This window comes from Sinocyclocheilus grahami, unplaced genomic scaffold (genome assembly GCF_001515645.1).
Source record: "Sinocyclocheilus grahami isolate Dianchi unplaced genomic scaffold, SAMN03320097.WGS_v1.1 scaffold15.1, whole genome shotgun sequence".
Lineage (NCBI taxonomy): Eukaryota > Metazoa > Chordata > Actinopteri > Cypriniformes > Cyprinidae > Sinocyclocheilus > Sinocyclocheilus grahami.
This window is the reverse complement of record NW_015505194.1, coordinates 2,700,331-2,717,688: the sequence shown is the minus strand read 5'-3', so window position 1 is coordinate 2,717,688 and position 17,358 is coordinate 2,700,331. Positions and strand designations below refer to the sequence as shown.

At 37.1% G+C, this 17,358-nt stretch overlaps 2 protein-coding genes across 3 annotated transcripts in view; one reads left to right on the top strand and one right to left on the bottom strand.

The window, feature by feature from the left end:
- Positions 1 to 403: 403 nt before the first annotated feature.
- On the bottom strand, positions 404 to 8,490 carry chrm5b (cholinergic receptor, muscarinic 5b). 2 transcript variants are annotated; one of them, XM_016294288.1, is made up of 2 exons: positions 8,366 to 8,490; positions 404 to 2,005 (listed from the first exon to the last, which is right to left on the bottom strand). In XM_016294288.1, the coding sequence occupies exon 2, from the start codon at positions 1,925 to 1,927 to the stop codon at positions 404 to 406; it is 1,524 nt and encodes a 507-aa protein (XP_016149774.1). In that variant the 5' UTR covers positions 1,928 to 2,005; positions 8,366 to 8,490. The 2 variants fall into 2 exon arrangements, with proteins under 2 accessions (XP_016149774.1, XP_016149781.1); XM_016294295.1 differs by lacking the exon at positions 8,366 to 8,490 and adding an exon at positions 2,951 to 3,008.
- Positions 3,085 to 17,358, top strand: part of aven (apoptosis, caspase activation inhibitor) — a 21,873-nt gene continuing 7,599 nt past the window's right edge. Inside the window, exons 1-2 of the mRNA XM_016294307.1 lie at positions 3,085 to 3,365; positions 3,717 to 3,894. Of these exons, the coding sequence (XP_016149793.1) occupies positions 3,180 to 3,365; positions 3,717 to 3,894 (364 nt within the window). The 5' untranslated portion in view covers positions 3,085 to 3,179. The remainder of the gene's footprint in view (positions 3,366 to 3,716; positions 3,895 to 17,358) is intronic.

The following is a 17,358-nucleotide window of genomic DNA, read 5'->3' as shown; positions in this document are numbered from 1 at the left end:
CATTTTATCACAAAAAGTTAACCTTGTAATAAACACTGTATGTGGTATTTATAATAATTTAAAAGTTCACATTCCATATCTTTATTTATTGTCCTCACCATCCCTAGCCCTAGACATTTCACTATTAAAATACACTGTTGTGTAAACATTGTTAAATGAAAGCAGATTAGAAGTTACATTAAATATGAATAAAGTATATCATTTTCCAAATCAATATAGCAATATAAACAAAATGTACACAAAAAATGTGACCTAGAAAATTGTAAGGAATAATAAAGGACTATGGTCTGTGGCACTATGCACAACATAACCTGAAATGTAATTTTAGTGCCCATTTAATATAGCGATCTTGATCATTCAGAATGCTCTAAAATCGGCCACTTCTGTTGTGTTACTTCAGTATTTAATGGTTTTGACCACACCAGTATAGTTTCTCCTCTCCTCTATTCTTCTTCCACTTGCAGAGGACTAACATCCAAAAGGTCTTCTGGAAGGTCTTGTTGCATAGGGCATAACACATGGGGTTGATGGTGCTGTTGACATAGCAGAGCCAGTAACCCAGATGCCAGAGGGACACTGGGATGCATTCAGAACAGAAGGTGGAGATGAGCACCATGATGTTGTACGGGGTCCAGGTGAGGAGGAACACCAGAAGAATGGCGCTGAGAGTCTGAGCAGCCTTTTTCTCCTTGATAAGGACCATTCTTTTCCGCTTGGTCATCTGGATCTTCAAGTTTGGATCTTCTGGTTTAGTAGAAGAGGATGTGGATGAAGGAGCCTGTGGCTCTGAGGACTGACAATGATCTGTGTTTGTTCTATCGGCTTCGGTACTACCTTGCAAAGCGGTGATGTCGCTAAGGATCGGCTTGAACTTGTATGACATACATTTTTTATTGTTTGTCTGGGAGCATTTTGCAAGATCACTTAGATATTTGCTGTCTTCATAACAGAGCAGTTGTCCATTTCTATTGGCTGTCGATTCTTGGTTCTTGAATGATTCTCGCGGGGTTGTCTCAGAGACGGACCGCTCGTCATCCTCTGATGATGTGTAACTATTCAGGGTGCTGACCTGGTCTGATTTTGTCCACAAGTCCTCAGACTGCAATGTTGTCCTAGTTACGTAACTCTGGTTGGATGAAGACCATGATGCTTGAGTCCCGTCCCTCTTGTTTTTAAAGCTAAAGCATCGTAGTATTGGCTTTCGTACTTTAGGGTCTTCATGGCTGTCCAGCGATGGATATCCTTGGAGTTCTGCCAAGTTCTTAGTGCGTTTTTCTGTTTCTTTGTAGATTTTGCAATATAAGATCGTCATGATGGATACCGGGACATAAAAGGCCGCTATGGCTGTCCCAAATGTAATTATGGGTTCTGAGAAAAACTGGATCTGGCATTGGTCAGTAGGAACCGTCCTCTCACCAACAAAGTACTGCCAGCACAGAATGGGTGGAGCCCACAATATAAACGATATCAACCACGCCAAGCCAATCATGATGCCTGCACGTTTCGGGGTCCGTTTAGCCCTGTAGGTAAGTGGTCTTGTAATAGAAAAATATCTGTCAAAGCTGATGACCAGCAAGTTCATCACCGATGCATTACTTGCAACATAGTCAAGTGCCAACCACAGATCACAAGCTATATTCCCTAAAGACCAGTATCCCATGAGAATGTAGGATGTGTACAGATTCATTGAGAACACACCGATAATGAGGTCTGCAAAAGCTAAACTGAGTAAGTAGTAGTTGTTAACAGTCTTAAGTTGGCTGTTGACCTTGAAAGAGAGCATCACCAGCACATTCCCCAATATTGTGATGAGACTCACGACAGCTGATACTGTTGCAATGGTTATAACTTCCAACAGACTGTATGGGGCAGGCAAGATAGCAGAGACATTTCCACTTGCGGTTAAATTTTGAATATCCATGTTCATCCCGTTACCGCTGATCGGTTAGAAAACTCTGGATGAAATTTTCACTGTATTCTTCATGTTCACTTGGCAATGGATAGTCTGAAAACACAATAAAGAGAATGAACACTTCAAAAATAGGAAAATTTGAACAAAACATGCATGTTTTGTGTCTGACACCTATAAACAAATACAGGCTAAACATCACATCACAAGCTTTACAATTAAACTTGGGATTCTAAAGGCAAAACACTACAGGCAAAACCATTGTTTTTCATGCACTGGTCAATTTTGGGCTATTCAGCACTATTATATTGTTTCCATAACAAGAAAACATCCTAAATACACATTTAAGCGCTAATTTTGATTACTTTTTATGTATTTGCATCTCTAGTTTTCAGTTATAAATATCTACCTTTAAATGCCAAAAATCTCCACTTCAGAAGCATTTACATAAACCAAAGCTTCCTGTTTTATTCTTCTTAATGTTTTTAAGGTTTTTACAGAGGGGTTTGTTTATATATAATTCAGAGAGATAAAAATGGATATCCAAATTCCCCTTTGTAAAAACCTTTAACTCTAATGTCAAGAAAATTAAACAAGGATTTTTGAACCTGGCCCTATTCCATGTTGACATTTCATAGATTTCAGAAATATATGCAAATTAGTCCATGTATAATTAAATAGCGCCTCATTTGCGTATTTCATTAAAAAGAAAAACATGTAATACAAAAATATTTTGTACTAATGTACTGTGATTAATCAACTAGTGAATTATAGTGATATATATCAGCTATTTTTTGACCTTATTCACCTGTGGTGACTTGACATAAATTAGTAATTATTTAAAAAAAGAAAAGAAAAAGGTTTTAATAATTACTCATTTTAGTTTGAATTTTTTGAAGTATTTTTTCTTGCAATATGTCAATATGTCCTAAGTCAAAGAGTTCATCCTTCAAAATATAATAACTGTCATTTACATTCCCTTACGCAAAGGAATGACAGGACTGCATGAGCATCGAGTCAGATCTCACATGCTCCACTCACCGCTGGTCCTACTGCTTTTGATACTATTCATACTCGTACAGTTTTCCCTCAGCACTTTGGATCTGATGCACATTTTTCAATTGATAAACTCTCATTTACCATTAGGCGGAACTAGTTGAACGGCTGGAACGTTTCCCCATTGACGAGGGTTCTCTTTTAAGTGTAACAACTGTTGCGGTGTTACACGATTACAGGCTCGGCATTAGTTCTAATTTTTTCATGTTCAGTTATGGAAGGCAGACGTGGACGCGGTGGGCATTGGAAAAGAGGAGGTGGTGCTGAGTCCGGCAGTTCGGGAGAGCACAGGGGTCGCGGAAGAGGAGGACACCACCATCGTGGAAGAGGCAAACGGGATCATCGTAGAGGAAGAGGGCGAGATTTTGGGCCTCCTGCAGACTTTAGAGTCTTTCGACGAGTGAGTGTCACCCATAAAAATCTCCATGGCAACCATAGTTTCTGCAGAAATACCATAGTCCCTGGTAATACATTGGATCAAATAATTACAGTTATTTTTACTATAAAACTCTGGTATTAGACACAAATGACATAAAAATAAATATGAAATATATGAAAATAAAGTGACAAGCATTCAGAGAGACTCTCGCACTGTTTTAATGAGGTTAATTTGATAAATTATTAATTTATGGTATTAATGTAGTAACAATATGTTGACTGTGGTTAACTTTTAAGGTTTTCACGAATCTAATAAAACAAATAGATTATGTTATGCTTGCTCACTGTCATCCTTTTTCTGATCGCTTTCCAGAATCAAGATGACAGTGAGAACAAAGAAAACATTGAGCAAGAGGAGGAGGACAACACCTTCTCTAGACGAAAGCTTGAGCCCAACTGGGACCGTTATGAGGAATTGGAGAAAGAAGAAATGAATGAAGATGTTCCCACACAGAGAGGCACAGACTATCATGTCCTCCTCACTTCAGCTGGTAAGACGTGATCTAAGACCACTTAGATCTGTGTCATATTTCCCCCGTGCCTCCTATACAGCTCATGCAGGCAGTAGATCAAAACCAAAATGAATGTATTACAACAATGGTGTTAACCAGCTGTCCTGCTGTGTGCTATTGAGATACGAAAGGGCAACGAGAAGGGCAAAGCTCCATTTCTGTTGCACGGTTGTATCTGATTAATGGAGGACTCCTCTCACCAGCAACAGTTTTTGCCATGTTTACAAATAGCACAGTGAGCTACCATTACTAACCACAGGGTTTATTTTAAGTTACCTGAACGAGAAGTTTGGCATTAGTATGATTTTTTTGTTTTTAATTTTTTGAAGGCAGCTAATATTCAGTTCGGATGCATTAAATCAAAAGTGACAGTGAAGACATTTACTATTTAATGTTACAATAGATTTCTATTTTTAAAATGCTGTTCTTTTTAACTTTCTATTCATTAAAAAAAATGTCTCACAGATCCACAAAAATATTAAGCTGCACAACTGCTTTAATCTTGATAATAAGAAATGTTTCTTGAGCACCAGATCAGTATATTAGAATGGTTTCTGCAAACCATTAGTAATGGCTGCTGAAAATTCAGCTTTGCCATCACAGCAATAAATTACATTATATTCAAATAGAAAAGAGTTGCTTGAATTTGTAATAATATTTAACAGTATTACTGTTTATACTGTATTTTTTGATCAAATAAATGCATCCTTGGTGAACATAAGATACTTCTTTTAAATACAATTTAAAAAATCTTACCGACTCCAAACTTTTGAATGATAGTGTATAAGCAAGTTAAAACAGTTCAACGTTTGAGTTTAATTCTTTTATTTAAGAACCGTGGAGGTTGATGTAATGGATATTTAGGAAATGTTTTGTTTCCCATTTATTTATGTCAGTGAAGTTAATACAGAGAGTGCACATTTTGTTGAAGGGCAGGTCATTAACACACAACCGTCTAATTATTCAAAATGAACCATTACAGAGGCATTTGTTCCTCTAGTTTAATGAGCCTAAATCCAGTGTAAGTGCAGAATAAGATTCCATTATGCTGTTCTCTTGAGGGAATTTTCTTTGCTCAATTTGCCTCTAATTTCCCTAATCGGCTTCCTCAAAAGCCACATTGATATTCATGAGATATATTTGTGTTATCTAATTTTTATGATAGTGAAGTGAAGTACTGCAGCACCACACTGCCTCTTGTGGTATTGCAAGAGAAAGATTATATATATATATCTGAATGCACAATCAAATGATCATGTTATGCATTACATAATGTAATAATAATTCCCTGATATCTTTGAATGAAAATTTGAAGAAACTGCTACTAATATACAAATTAAATTCATACAAAAAAGAACAAATACCCATGCACTGATTGATAAACCAGCATTGTATTTTATTTATATCATAACTAGTGCTTTGCACACACAAAGCTTTCAGAAAAGCAGAGGGGCTTGTGGTACTCCGGAGAAAGAATACAAGGGTATTGCGGTATTGCAAGAGAAAGATTATATATATATATATATATATATATATATATATATATATATATATATATATATATATATATCACTCATGCATCTCTGTGCAAACATACATACCGGGAATTGTCAGTTGTTAGTAGCAATCCGTTTCTGTTTGTTGTGGCCAAACTGTTAAAGTTGTACTCCACACAAAATTGGAGCGCTTGATCTGTTTTGTTGCTCTCCACTTTTTTTCCTGCACATTTACGATTAGTCATCAGAGGTTCAAACTTGCTGATCTCTGTGAATGTGGGTGGAATTTGTATCTGTTCTCCAGAGCAAGTATTGTGTCCATGACTTCAGTAATTGTGCAGGACAGCCTGTCCATCAAAATGATGTGGTTGTGCAGCACCACTTGTTTGTCACATGACAACAACAAAAGAAGGTTGGTGCTTATTATAGGACTGCTTTGAAGAAGAATCTTTTCTGTCTTTTATATTTTAACCATGAAAAATAGCTTTTAAATGTTTTGTTTGACTTTGCAAGATATATACAGTAAATATGGTCACACCTCTTGGTCAAATATTGCAATATAATGACTTTGACTGAGTTATAAATAGAAAGAAGGCTGTTCCGGTTTGTTCAGCTCCGCATGTCTTTCGAAGTTGCCCGACCTCCCCTGCGGTACTCAACATACTGTCCTTTATCTCATTATGATTCTGCCAGCAGGCTCTGATTAGTGACTGTGATGGTAACGGACTGATTAGGTACAAAATGAATGTAATTCAGCTTTCACCAGGGAGTGGAATAAAGTGGAGGAACATCCTTCCTTTACCCTTTAGTTTTCTCAAAAATTACCAAAATCATAACTTAATCTGCATTCTTTAAAGGGTTGGTTTGCCTTAAAATGAAAATTGTATTCATTTAGTCACCCTCAAATTTCTACAGGCTTGAAACGACATGAGGGTGATTAAATGATGATGCAATTTTCATTATTCCTTTAAAAAAGCTTTTAATAATTTTATGCTCACCTGCATCCTGCATCCTTATTGCTTTATGCAAATAACAAGAGAAACAGATACATTAGCAGATGAGTTTTCTTCTTTATCATAGGCGGTGCTTGCTCCTGTTGATTGCCCACAGCGTAGTTTTTAGTGTTTAATCAGTTTGAGTGAGGAAACCCTCATACGGTTCATAGAAAACTCATTCTGGCTGTTAACCATTCTTTGACACATACCGTAAGATGGGTGTAGCAATATTATATGCAACTGAGACAATATTCCATAAGGTATGAATTTTCATTCAGCAGCAAAATTGCTGTTATCTATTGATTTGCTCTAATCTGTTATTGTGCATGTCAAATTATGGTCTCCAGCAGCCCAATATTTTAGGCTGTCACTGTAATGAAAACTACATCTGTCAGAAAACTTCAAATCTGTTCATCGATCTTTCGGCTTTATCATTTTTTTGTGCATATTACAGTCTCACAGATGGGTAATTTTATTTTGTCCAATCTCACAGCTGATTGGAGATTAATCTGTCAGAACCTTTCAATAACATCTTTGAATTTGGGTTGCATCATCCAGTCCTTGTCACTGTAGCAGTGAACTTGTTGCTAGGGCCAGCATCATTGGGCAATGCTTAAGCACTGGGGCACTTTTTTGTTTGTTTTGTCTGAATGAACCTGAAACTCACATTGGTTTGAAGACACAATATGAGGAAGAATGTGGTAGTCGCTTTCTCGTAATGTAAAGTAATAATGATCTCCTTCAGATGAAAATGACCTGGAGCTCCCTCAGAAGAGGGAACAGTTTCCCGTTTAATGTGGTTGAATATTTAAACAGGTTGTAAACAAAGCCATATTAGCTTTTCATTGATTTCTGGTTTCGGGAAGGAACCATAATAAACATAGTGCAGAATATTGTATTTACAGGTAATAAAAACCTGTATTTACAGGTAATTTAAAAACTTGTGTGCAGATATAATATTTATGATATACAATTTATAATAAATTTCTTTATAACACAAAGGTTAAATTTTTTTATCATTAGTTAACGCATTGTACCATGAATCAATGTTAAATTATTAGTATATGTAAAATAAAAATAACATTAACCTAGATAAATAGATGCAAAATTATCAGTAATGGACAGTTTATGATAGCTAGTGCATTAACTAATGTTAACAAATTGAACCTCATTGGAAGTATGTTTATTACATTGATTATAGATCATAGCACTTTAGAGCTACACAATTAATTGAATTTCTAATCGCGATTACAATTACAGATGCCACAATTACATAATCGTTCAAAGTGGCAATTAATTGTTCAAAGTCTGCTTATGTTATTCTGAGCGCTTGTGTGTGTTTTTTTCTTTCTACCGGTTATCGTAAGGGTTTTTCCATTGTTTTAATTTTAGTTTTAGTATAACATCATGCATAATTTTACTTTTTTTATTATTTAAAGAAGAAACCAATCCAATGTGTAGTTGCTTAATACTATAGAAATGCAATAAACATTTTTCAGTTTGAGTGTTTTCAGCTTGTTTATTTTCATATGAAAATATGGCATGCCATTGCTTCAAACTGGTATAAACATCATTCAATGTCAATTGTGATAATCGTAATTAATAATTGCAATTACAATTTCAAGGGAATAATTGACCATTATGATTTTTGTCATAATCGTGCAGTCCTAGAGCACATATTGACTTTGGAGTCATTTTACACTTCAGTTTCTATAGGTAGAGGCTTATTTGTATGGCTGATCATCTTCACAAATGCTGCTTTTACCATCCATTTAAATCAGTTCAGTGGATTTCTGGGATCTCCTTAAAATTAAGATTTTTTTTTAAACCTTTAAAATGAAACATAATGAATGTCAGTCAGTGAGATCTGTTGTCTTTCTTTAATAATGTTCACCCACTAAATAGTGATTACTACCTTTTCTTATTATCATTAATAATATATATGTCTTCAGTACTCACTGTTTTCATCGTTCAGCCTTGAACTCCATCTACAGATCTGGCTTGGTCAGACTGTCACCCATCCCAGACCATCACTCTCTTCATCCAGTCACGAGCCCTTTCTTAAATGATATAGTCCTCAAAGTGGTAGTAACATGGTCTCCTTTGTTTTTGGATGGTTTTCTCATGGAAGAATCAAAGTAAAAAGCTCTGTCTCAAGTTGAGACAACCACACTAAAGTCTTCATTGTTAAGCATCTCCTTTTGTCTCGGTGGTGGAGGATGATGGGGAAATGCTGCTGCCGCTGTTTCTCTGGATGAATATGTGCTGCTGCCTGTGGATGCACTGACAGACACAGATGTGAATGGCTGGGAGGAGGTCATTCCCACTGGGCTGAGATGATCGTCATGATTTGGGGCAGTGAACAACAGGCAGACGCTGAGAATGGGAGGAGGAAGAGGAGAAGAGCGGGGGGCTGAACTGAAGCAGATATGAAGGGATGAAGGTTAGACCGTTCTTGCTCATACTGTAGACAGTGGGGGTGTATGAAGGGGTGGTATGATGAACACTAAAACATAATGGAGGCATTAATTACTCTCGCTTTGACACAGATAGCGTGGCTGTGAGCAAATCGGTAGGTGGAAAGGATGGGTTATCTGGAAATACAGAAGTGAGAGGGTCATTTCATGACTTTTGGTATGTCTGTGGGAGCTACTTCAGCTACAAGCTATTGAGTTTCCTGGTGAATTGATTGATTGATTTATTTTTAATACTCCTACAGTAGTTTTTCAGGTAATTGTCTGGTGTTCAAGATGAGGTTGTAACATGAATTAAATTGTTTGTTCCACTGGCTTCACTGTTTAGTGAAGAAACAAACAAAAAAAGATTTTCAAACAATATCTCATGTGCCATTTGTTGGCCAAATGAATAGCCCCACCCCATATTTACAACATTAATAATAGTATTAAAGTGATATTGAACTATTTGAACATAAAAACATGATATATTTCAGCATTTAGGTTCTCTTACATTTTTCATTCATTCTAGCGTTCAAAAATTTGAGAAGTTTTTGAAAGAAAATAATTTATCCAAAATTGTAAAGACAGTAAAGATTTACAGTGTACATTTACATTTGTTTTCAACATTGATAATAATGAGAAATGTTTCATCAGCAGCAAATCAGCTTATTAGAATGATTTCTGAAGGATCATGTGACACTGAAGACTGGAGTAATGACTGCTGAAAATTCAGCTTTGACATCACAGGAATAAATTGCATTTTAAAATATACTAAAATAGAAAATGGTTATTTTAATTTGTAATCAAATTTCATAATATTACTGTTTTTACTGTATTTTTTTATCAAATAAGTGCAGCCTCGATGAGCATAGGAGACCTTTAAAATATTTTAAAAAATCTTACCAACTCAAAACCTTTGAACAATAGTGTTTTTTATTTATTTATTTATTCTGCACGCTATTTTAAGAGGTTAGCTTGAATTAATTTTCATATGAAGATGACTGGACTCTATAGAAGTGTGGTTTGATCCCTGTAATTCTGCTCTCACCGCTGCATGGGTGTAATTAGTTGCATCACAGGCCATCAAAGGAAGCCTTGAATGATCAATGAAAAGAAACCGATTAAATGCACACAGAGTTAATGGACACAAAGTTTGTACTGAGTGCAGGAAACTCAGGGGCTGAGCTACGACAGCATGAGCCCTATTAATCTGTTTGTTGTGCCCTTGCAAGATGTGCTTGTATAAGGGTTGTCTGAGCTGGGATTAAGTCCAGATCGACCAATTCAGGGTCGTTTCTTTTCACCCTTTTCCTTTTTGTCAGGAGTAGCACAATATCACATGCTCATGTCGTACAGTCAGGTTGACAGGAAATGGCTTATGTAAGATATTGCCATGTAGGGCAGGATTTCCAGGCCTCCAAGTTTATTGATTATAATGAGATCATAATGGAGGATATGAGCTGCATCACGTACCCTGGAGGAGGACTAATAACGAAGGGCATAGATATACAGTGACGGCTCCGCTGTGTTTGCCTGCATCTGTGTGTCTGCCGTAACGTAGTATGTCTCCGATGGGTCTCAGATGGCCAGCAGACACAACTCAGCCCTACACGCCACATACTCGGGTTACACTTGCAGAGAGAGCAGTGAATTAATACTAAATGTTGCCTGAATTTCATGACCTTGTTTAGCTGTTGACTGCACTTCAGTGTGTCTGTGTCCCTGCAGAGAGGGAAAGACATGCTAATTCATTACCAATTACACTGCACCTGTAGGAAACTGCCCCTCCTCCTGACATTCTCTCCTTTATTTCAGTTCCTTGGACCTCCACCTGTGGCCCTGGTACTGTCAGTTTCACCAGCTGGACCCTCCAAAAATGAGTGCACCCTGGCAGGCCAAAGCACTCTAGATTGTCTCTTTTTTTATATATATATAGCTCTTGTTGGAAAGCAACAGTCTTGTCTTGCAGACTCTTAAATACTTTTCTTATGATTGGTTGGATATAAATTTTACACCTTGTTTTTTCTGAATCTGAGCCCAGTTGATTCAAGCCCATGTGCTACAGGAGAAATCATACAGTACTCGAAATGTGTAGCTACAGCATTTTGTCGAGCCGTATAGAAGTTAAGCTTTTTCAAAAGGAATGTTGATTACAGCCTGCTTAGTATGGTCACACAAATCGTGTTTTTTTGTTTTTTTTAGCACAAACCAAGAATTCTGGATCTATCTTCACTTAAATGCTCAGCACCTGCACTATGTGCCAGTGTTTTTGATCACGCACATACTGTGACTGTAGTCCCCTGCATCAAGCATTGGACAGTAATTATGATGCGGGGGTTTGTGTTTGCACCCACACGGACTATCAGAATGTCATCTCTGCAATAACGTGCAACAGTAACAACCACTGTGTTAATGGCTGTGTGTCTCTCTTCACTCGCTCTCCTCTCTCTCTGCTGTTGTTATTATAACACCTGTGCAATTTGCATGAGGCTCATTATTTTAAAACAATTTTGTATCCTTCAGACACCTTTATGAATGTTTGGAAGAACAACAGAGACCAATTGTTTTTAATTATTTCCATATTGGCTTTCCCTATCTTTTCATCTGTCCACCATAACTTACTCCTTGTGAGTTCCTGTTGCTGAGAGACGATTGTTCCCTTTTGTCACATCACTGAAATGTGGCAGCTTTTTTCAAACCGTATTTACAGGTTAAAGGTTCAAGTGACACTTTTGCATAGATATGGTTGTGTAATGATAGCTTTTAGTTATAAATAGCCTGAATGGTCTAATATTATGTCCCCAATGATCCTGTTTTATAATGCTGCCAGGAAAGGGTCCCCTGATTGTCCCTTTGGGTTCATGTATGCCCAGAGATGCATTATTTGGGGCAGTGTTGTTATTTGGGTCATGAAGTCCTTTGGTATTTGGTTAGAAATGGATGTTTTTAATGGGCACTGTCATTGAAATACCTCAATTTATTCCTCTGTAGTCTCGATTCTGGGTTGGGATGTCTATCATAAGAGATGAAATAGAAATCATTCAATATATTTTTTTGTATGCCTTGAAATTGGTACTCACACTCACTTAGATCTGTCTCGAAATTGATTGCAGTCAAAAATATGTATTTTGGTTTTGAATGATCTGAAACAGTGTTATTATCATTGTCACAGTTATTCAATCTATATCAAATATTTCAGTTCTGAATGTTTACAAAAATTGGACACATCTGGATATTTGGTTTGAACTGTTCTGGAACAGTGTTGTAAATCCAGGCATGACGAAGCGGATATCGTCCTCTTTTGGAAGGCCAAACAAAGTAGTTTCGCTTTCACAGCGAAACACACAGCACCTTCACGACATGGCGGCGGCAACAACAATACAGCAGCGAGAATAAAAGTTACGCCTTCTTTCTTTGCGTGAACATTTGGGCGGTGTTATGCAAATCTTCCCACATCGTGACGTAGACATGTGGGGGCATGTTAGAACGAGATGTTTTAGGTAGGCGCGGTTGACTCTTAACTTTTATAAAGAATATCTCTTTGGATTTGCGACTTTAGTGTTTGCAACTTTACAGACCTTCTTTATGCACCAAGAGCCTGTAACACTCCAAAGAGAAAGGAAAATTTTTAATCGCATCATATGACCCCTTTAAGTAATTAAATAAATGTATTATTTAAACCCTTATGTCATGTTCTGGTCATTTTGAGCTGAAGAGGATTTTCATTTTCTCAAAAATCCTAGTTAATGTTATTGCAGTAGGCTAAAATTGTCTGACTTTTCTCACATAATTTTATTTTTTTTTTGGTGATAATTTTTGTACTTTTTTTAGGATTCCCCCACCCCCACCTTTATTACATGTGTGGTGTTTCTGGTCAAAAATGACCAGCCTACAAATAAAGTCTTGTTATGTTCTATAATTGAATTCAATCTTTTTATTCCAGATTCTTCAGTTCCAAAAAGAAATGCACATCCTGTGCTATTTGAAAGGAAGATTTTGTGATAACATAGCATAATAAGATATTTAAAAGCAGTATTTAAAAGGCTGATCATTTTTGACCAGGAACACCAAATTAAATAAAGGATTTTCAGCACAGCACAAGGGGTAAAAATCTCCAGTAACCTCCAGTATTATATGACATACTCTTAATACACAGAAAATTTTGATAATATTATAATATATTTATAATATTTAAATTTATATAATATTTTCCTCCTCTTAAATGTTGACATGCATTTTCCCATAGTTGTTTCTGAAGGTGCTCCTCTTTGCTGAGATGTGTTTTGTCTGTGTTCATCGTTGGAAAAACCACCTCCTTTGATCAAGAGTAGCGCATTGAGTGGTTGATTCATCTCTATGGAAATAAATTACTCTTCTAAATCCCTATTAAGATGAGCCACAGCTGTCTGCTAATCTGATGATCAGTTCAGCCAAGCGTCCCAGCTGCAATACAGGCCCCACTTGTAGAAAGTGCACAAACACAGACACAATGAGAGTTATGTAACTTTGAGTGGCATTTATGTTTAGATAAAAATGTAAACATGCAAGGAGAATACTGCTGCCCTTGTAATCTAGGTCAGGTTGGATTCTGAAAAGAACTCTGAATAACCTCTGCTGTTCTTGGTGCAGGGGCAGAGGGCCTGGTGGTTCATCTCTGCATGGGTATAAGAGATGCCCTTTCACAGCCTTTTGTTCATTGCAGGCGTTTTGTCATTGTGACTCAGATGCTTTTTCACACCTCAAGGTCAGATGCTGGTCTCCTGAAGAGACGCTATAGTGTCCTTCACACTAGAGCCCTGCTCATGAGAGCACGGGGTCCTGCCACTTCGAGGGCCAGGACTATAGTGACAAATGGGGAGGTGAATCCACAAATAAATAGGGAATTAATGAATTAAAATTCCTTCCTTCCTTCCTTCTTTCCTTCCTTCATCTGAATAGATGTGTTTTTCTTTCTCTGTTTCTGGTTTAGGAAGCTCAGACCACTTTATAAACATAATGATTTGAAGGTTATGCAACCGTTTGTTCAGTATCACGCTAACTGATCAGACCGAAAGCAGAGCTTAGACTTTTAATGATTTGAGGGAAAACATTTTCACACATTTCACATAAATGTCCGAGCAGTGTCACATTTAAATATGTGTTTTCAAATGAACCAAGTGTGTGAACTGCACAAAGTCTTTCCTTTCAAGTCTAGACACTAATAGGAGACTGTTGCTGTTCTCCATGGCAGCTGTGTTGAAGCGTATAGTAAATAACCATCTTATTGTTTAGAATTTTCGGCTTGAAATGTTTTAATTGCAATCACCACAGACGGATTTATTTTGATGGTTCCGTTCGTTATGGAGTTGCTTTGTGTTAATTGGCTTAGCAGTGATTTGCTGAAGAACCATGACAACAAAGCAAATTAGCAGCGTCTTCCAAAGGGCTGTAGCCTCCCTGCATTAAGTGCCATTTAATGACTAGCAGTGTTCATGCTCTGTTGAATGGTGTTGGGCTTTTAGGTCCACAGCATTCTGTGGTCCTGGTGTCAGTGTTTTACAGAGCCCTAGAAAAAGCAAAGAACGTTGGCCAGATTTGGGTTGGCAGTCTGCATACATGATGCCACTCTCTGGGAGGAAATGACCTGTACTTGTAGAGCAGCTTCCTGTGCCGATGTTCTCCCTCATTCAGAGGACACCACCCTGCAGAGAGACACACATCTGCCGCACTGACATTATGCCAGCACTGCACCAGAGCTGCTACTGTCAACTTATGTTTCGTCACACCAGCCATTTTTTATCTGTTAATTCCGTATTTCTTATTAGGTTGTGTAAAAAGTAAGGATGCACATTATCAATATCGACTAGTTTATTTTTTTTTAATAGACCAGCATTGGAAGCAGCTCCAAGGCAGTTCTGGAAAGTATCCATCTGTGTGCTATATTCATACAATATCGTACGATAGCTCTGTGTGAGGAACTTATTGAAACTTATTTAATCTATTGTTTGTGATGAACTGAAATAAGCTTATTTAATTCATGTTTAAAAAGTTACTTAAAGGAACACTCCACTATTTTTGAAAATAGGCTCATTTTCCAGCTCACCTAGAGTTAAACAGTTGAGTTTTACCGTTTTCGAATCCATTCAGCCGATCTCCGGGTCTGGCGGTAGCACTTTTAGCTGTAGCTTAGCATATATCATTGACTCTGATTAGACCGTTAGCATCTTTGCTGCCGTACCATGGGTGCAGCAGGCGCAATGATATTACGCAGCGCCTGAAAATAGTCCCCAGCTAGGTAACTTCCAATAAGCCTATTTTCAGGCGCTGCGTAATATCATTGCACCTGCTGCACCCATGGTACGCAGTAAAGTTCCTTGATTATTACGCCGGAATGAGAGTATAGTTCCTGGCCATATCGGCCTAGAAAATCACAACTTTTCATTTTCCGTCGGTCTTAGTACACGATGTAACTACAGAAGAATCGAGTTTTAAATAGGAAAAATATAGAAACTCTTTGGTCATTTTTGAGCGAGATGCTAACGGTCTAATCAGATTCAATTATCTATGCTAAGCTACAGCTAAAAGTGCTACCGCCAGACCCAGAGATCGGCTGAATGGATTTGAAAATGGTAAAACTCAACTGTTTAACTCTAGGGGAGCTGGAAAATTAGCCTATTTTCAAAAATAGTGGAGTGTTCCTTTAAGTTGAACAATTAAAAAAATATATCTTATTATAAACATATTATATACCATTTTATAATCAGTTTACAAAATGCAAAACAATTTTCACCTCTCATTTTCTTTCCATTTACCAGTTGCTTTTGGTTATTAATTTGGCATGTACATCCGATGTCCAATGTCATTTTTTTTTAATTGATTAAGAAAAAGAATTGACAAGTGCTTTTTTTAATGCAATTTAAAAGTTACATCACAGTTTGAAAAGTGAAAAGTTATCAATTCATTTTAAATGAAAAACAAAATTTTTAATGAAATGAAAAGATTAATTGATTTTTACTACTGTTTTACTTTAGTTTAATTTGAATTAATTGGAAAAACGTTTGTTTGTAATTTTCATTATGTTCATTGATTATTCACAGCATTTGATTCACATTCCTGTAAAACACATATTTTCTTTATGCAACATTTTATTTTTTATTTTTATTTTGGGGTGAAATATGACCCGGAATGAGTAAATAATTGAGTAAATTGCTTTTAATTAATTATAGTCTCTGCATGTTAAATTGAGATTTGACCATCGTACACAAAAGCTTTTATTTGATCAAACTTTTGTATAAAAGAAAAATGAATGCGGTCATGCTGTAGTACTGAATATCAGCATTCCCAATCTGTAATAATGCTCAATTACATTTTACAGTTTATCAGCCATAACATAAAAACACACTCTATTTTTTTTTTTATACCTACCGAACAGTGTCCTTATGATAATTTATCCTTGCATTGTTTCACTAAGCAATGTGTTAATCATAAGTAATGCAGCACAGCAGTATGTCGCATGCAGCTGGTTTGTTATATTGACTAGCCACACTACTTGCTCTGCTAAAGCTACATTGGCCCTCGCCACACATGCTGACAGAACCTTTGCTCATTGTTATGGCAGCAGTTTCCATGGCGCTGTCACTGCCAGTGAAGGAAACATGATGAAATTGCCTGGATGGCATCTCACAACCCACTCATAACAGCGTTTCTACACTGATGACATCAGCACTGCGTAGCTTTAGCAGGAATCTTGTTTCCTGTGACATCGCTTCTGAGTCAGTGGGATGATATATAGACAATATTAAATAGTAGCATGTCGTTTTTTTAGTTGCAGCTGTTTATCTTAAAGTGTTTCTTTATCTGTTTAACACAAATTACACTGAACAAAATTATAAACGCAACACTTTTGTTTTTGCCCCCATTTTTCATGAGCTGAACTCAAAGATCTAAGACTTTTTCTATGTACACAAAAGGCCTATTTCTCTCAAATATTGTTCACAAATCTGTCTAAATCTGTGTTAGTGAGCACTTCTCCTTTGCCGAGATAATCCATCCACCTCACAGGTGTGGCATATCAAGATGCTGTTTAGACAGCATAATTATTGCACAGGTGTGCCTTAGGCTGGCCACAATAAAAGGCCACCCTAAAATGTGCAGTTTTATCACACAGCACAATGCCACAGATGTCGCAAGTTTTGAGGGAGCATGCAATTGGCATGCTGACTGCAGGAATGTCCACCAGAGCTGTTGCCCGTGAATTGAATGTTAATTTCTCTACCATAAGCAGTTTCCAAAGGCGTTTCAGAGAATTTGGCAGTACATCCAACCGGCCGTAGACCACGTGTAACCACACCAGCCCAAGACTTCCACATCCAGTATCTTCACCTGCAAGATCGTCTGAAACCAGCCAACCGGACAGCTGCTGCAACAATCGGTTGCATAACCAAAGAATTTCTGCACAAACTGTCAGAAACCATCTCAGGGAAGCTCATCTGCATGCTCGTCATCCTCATCGGGGTC

What these genes read in the sequence shown, in the direction of transcription:
- chrm5b (XM_016294288.1), bottom strand. Translation starts at nt 1,927, where the DNA reads ATGAACATGGATATTCAAAATTTAACCGCAAGTGGAAATGTCTCTGCT.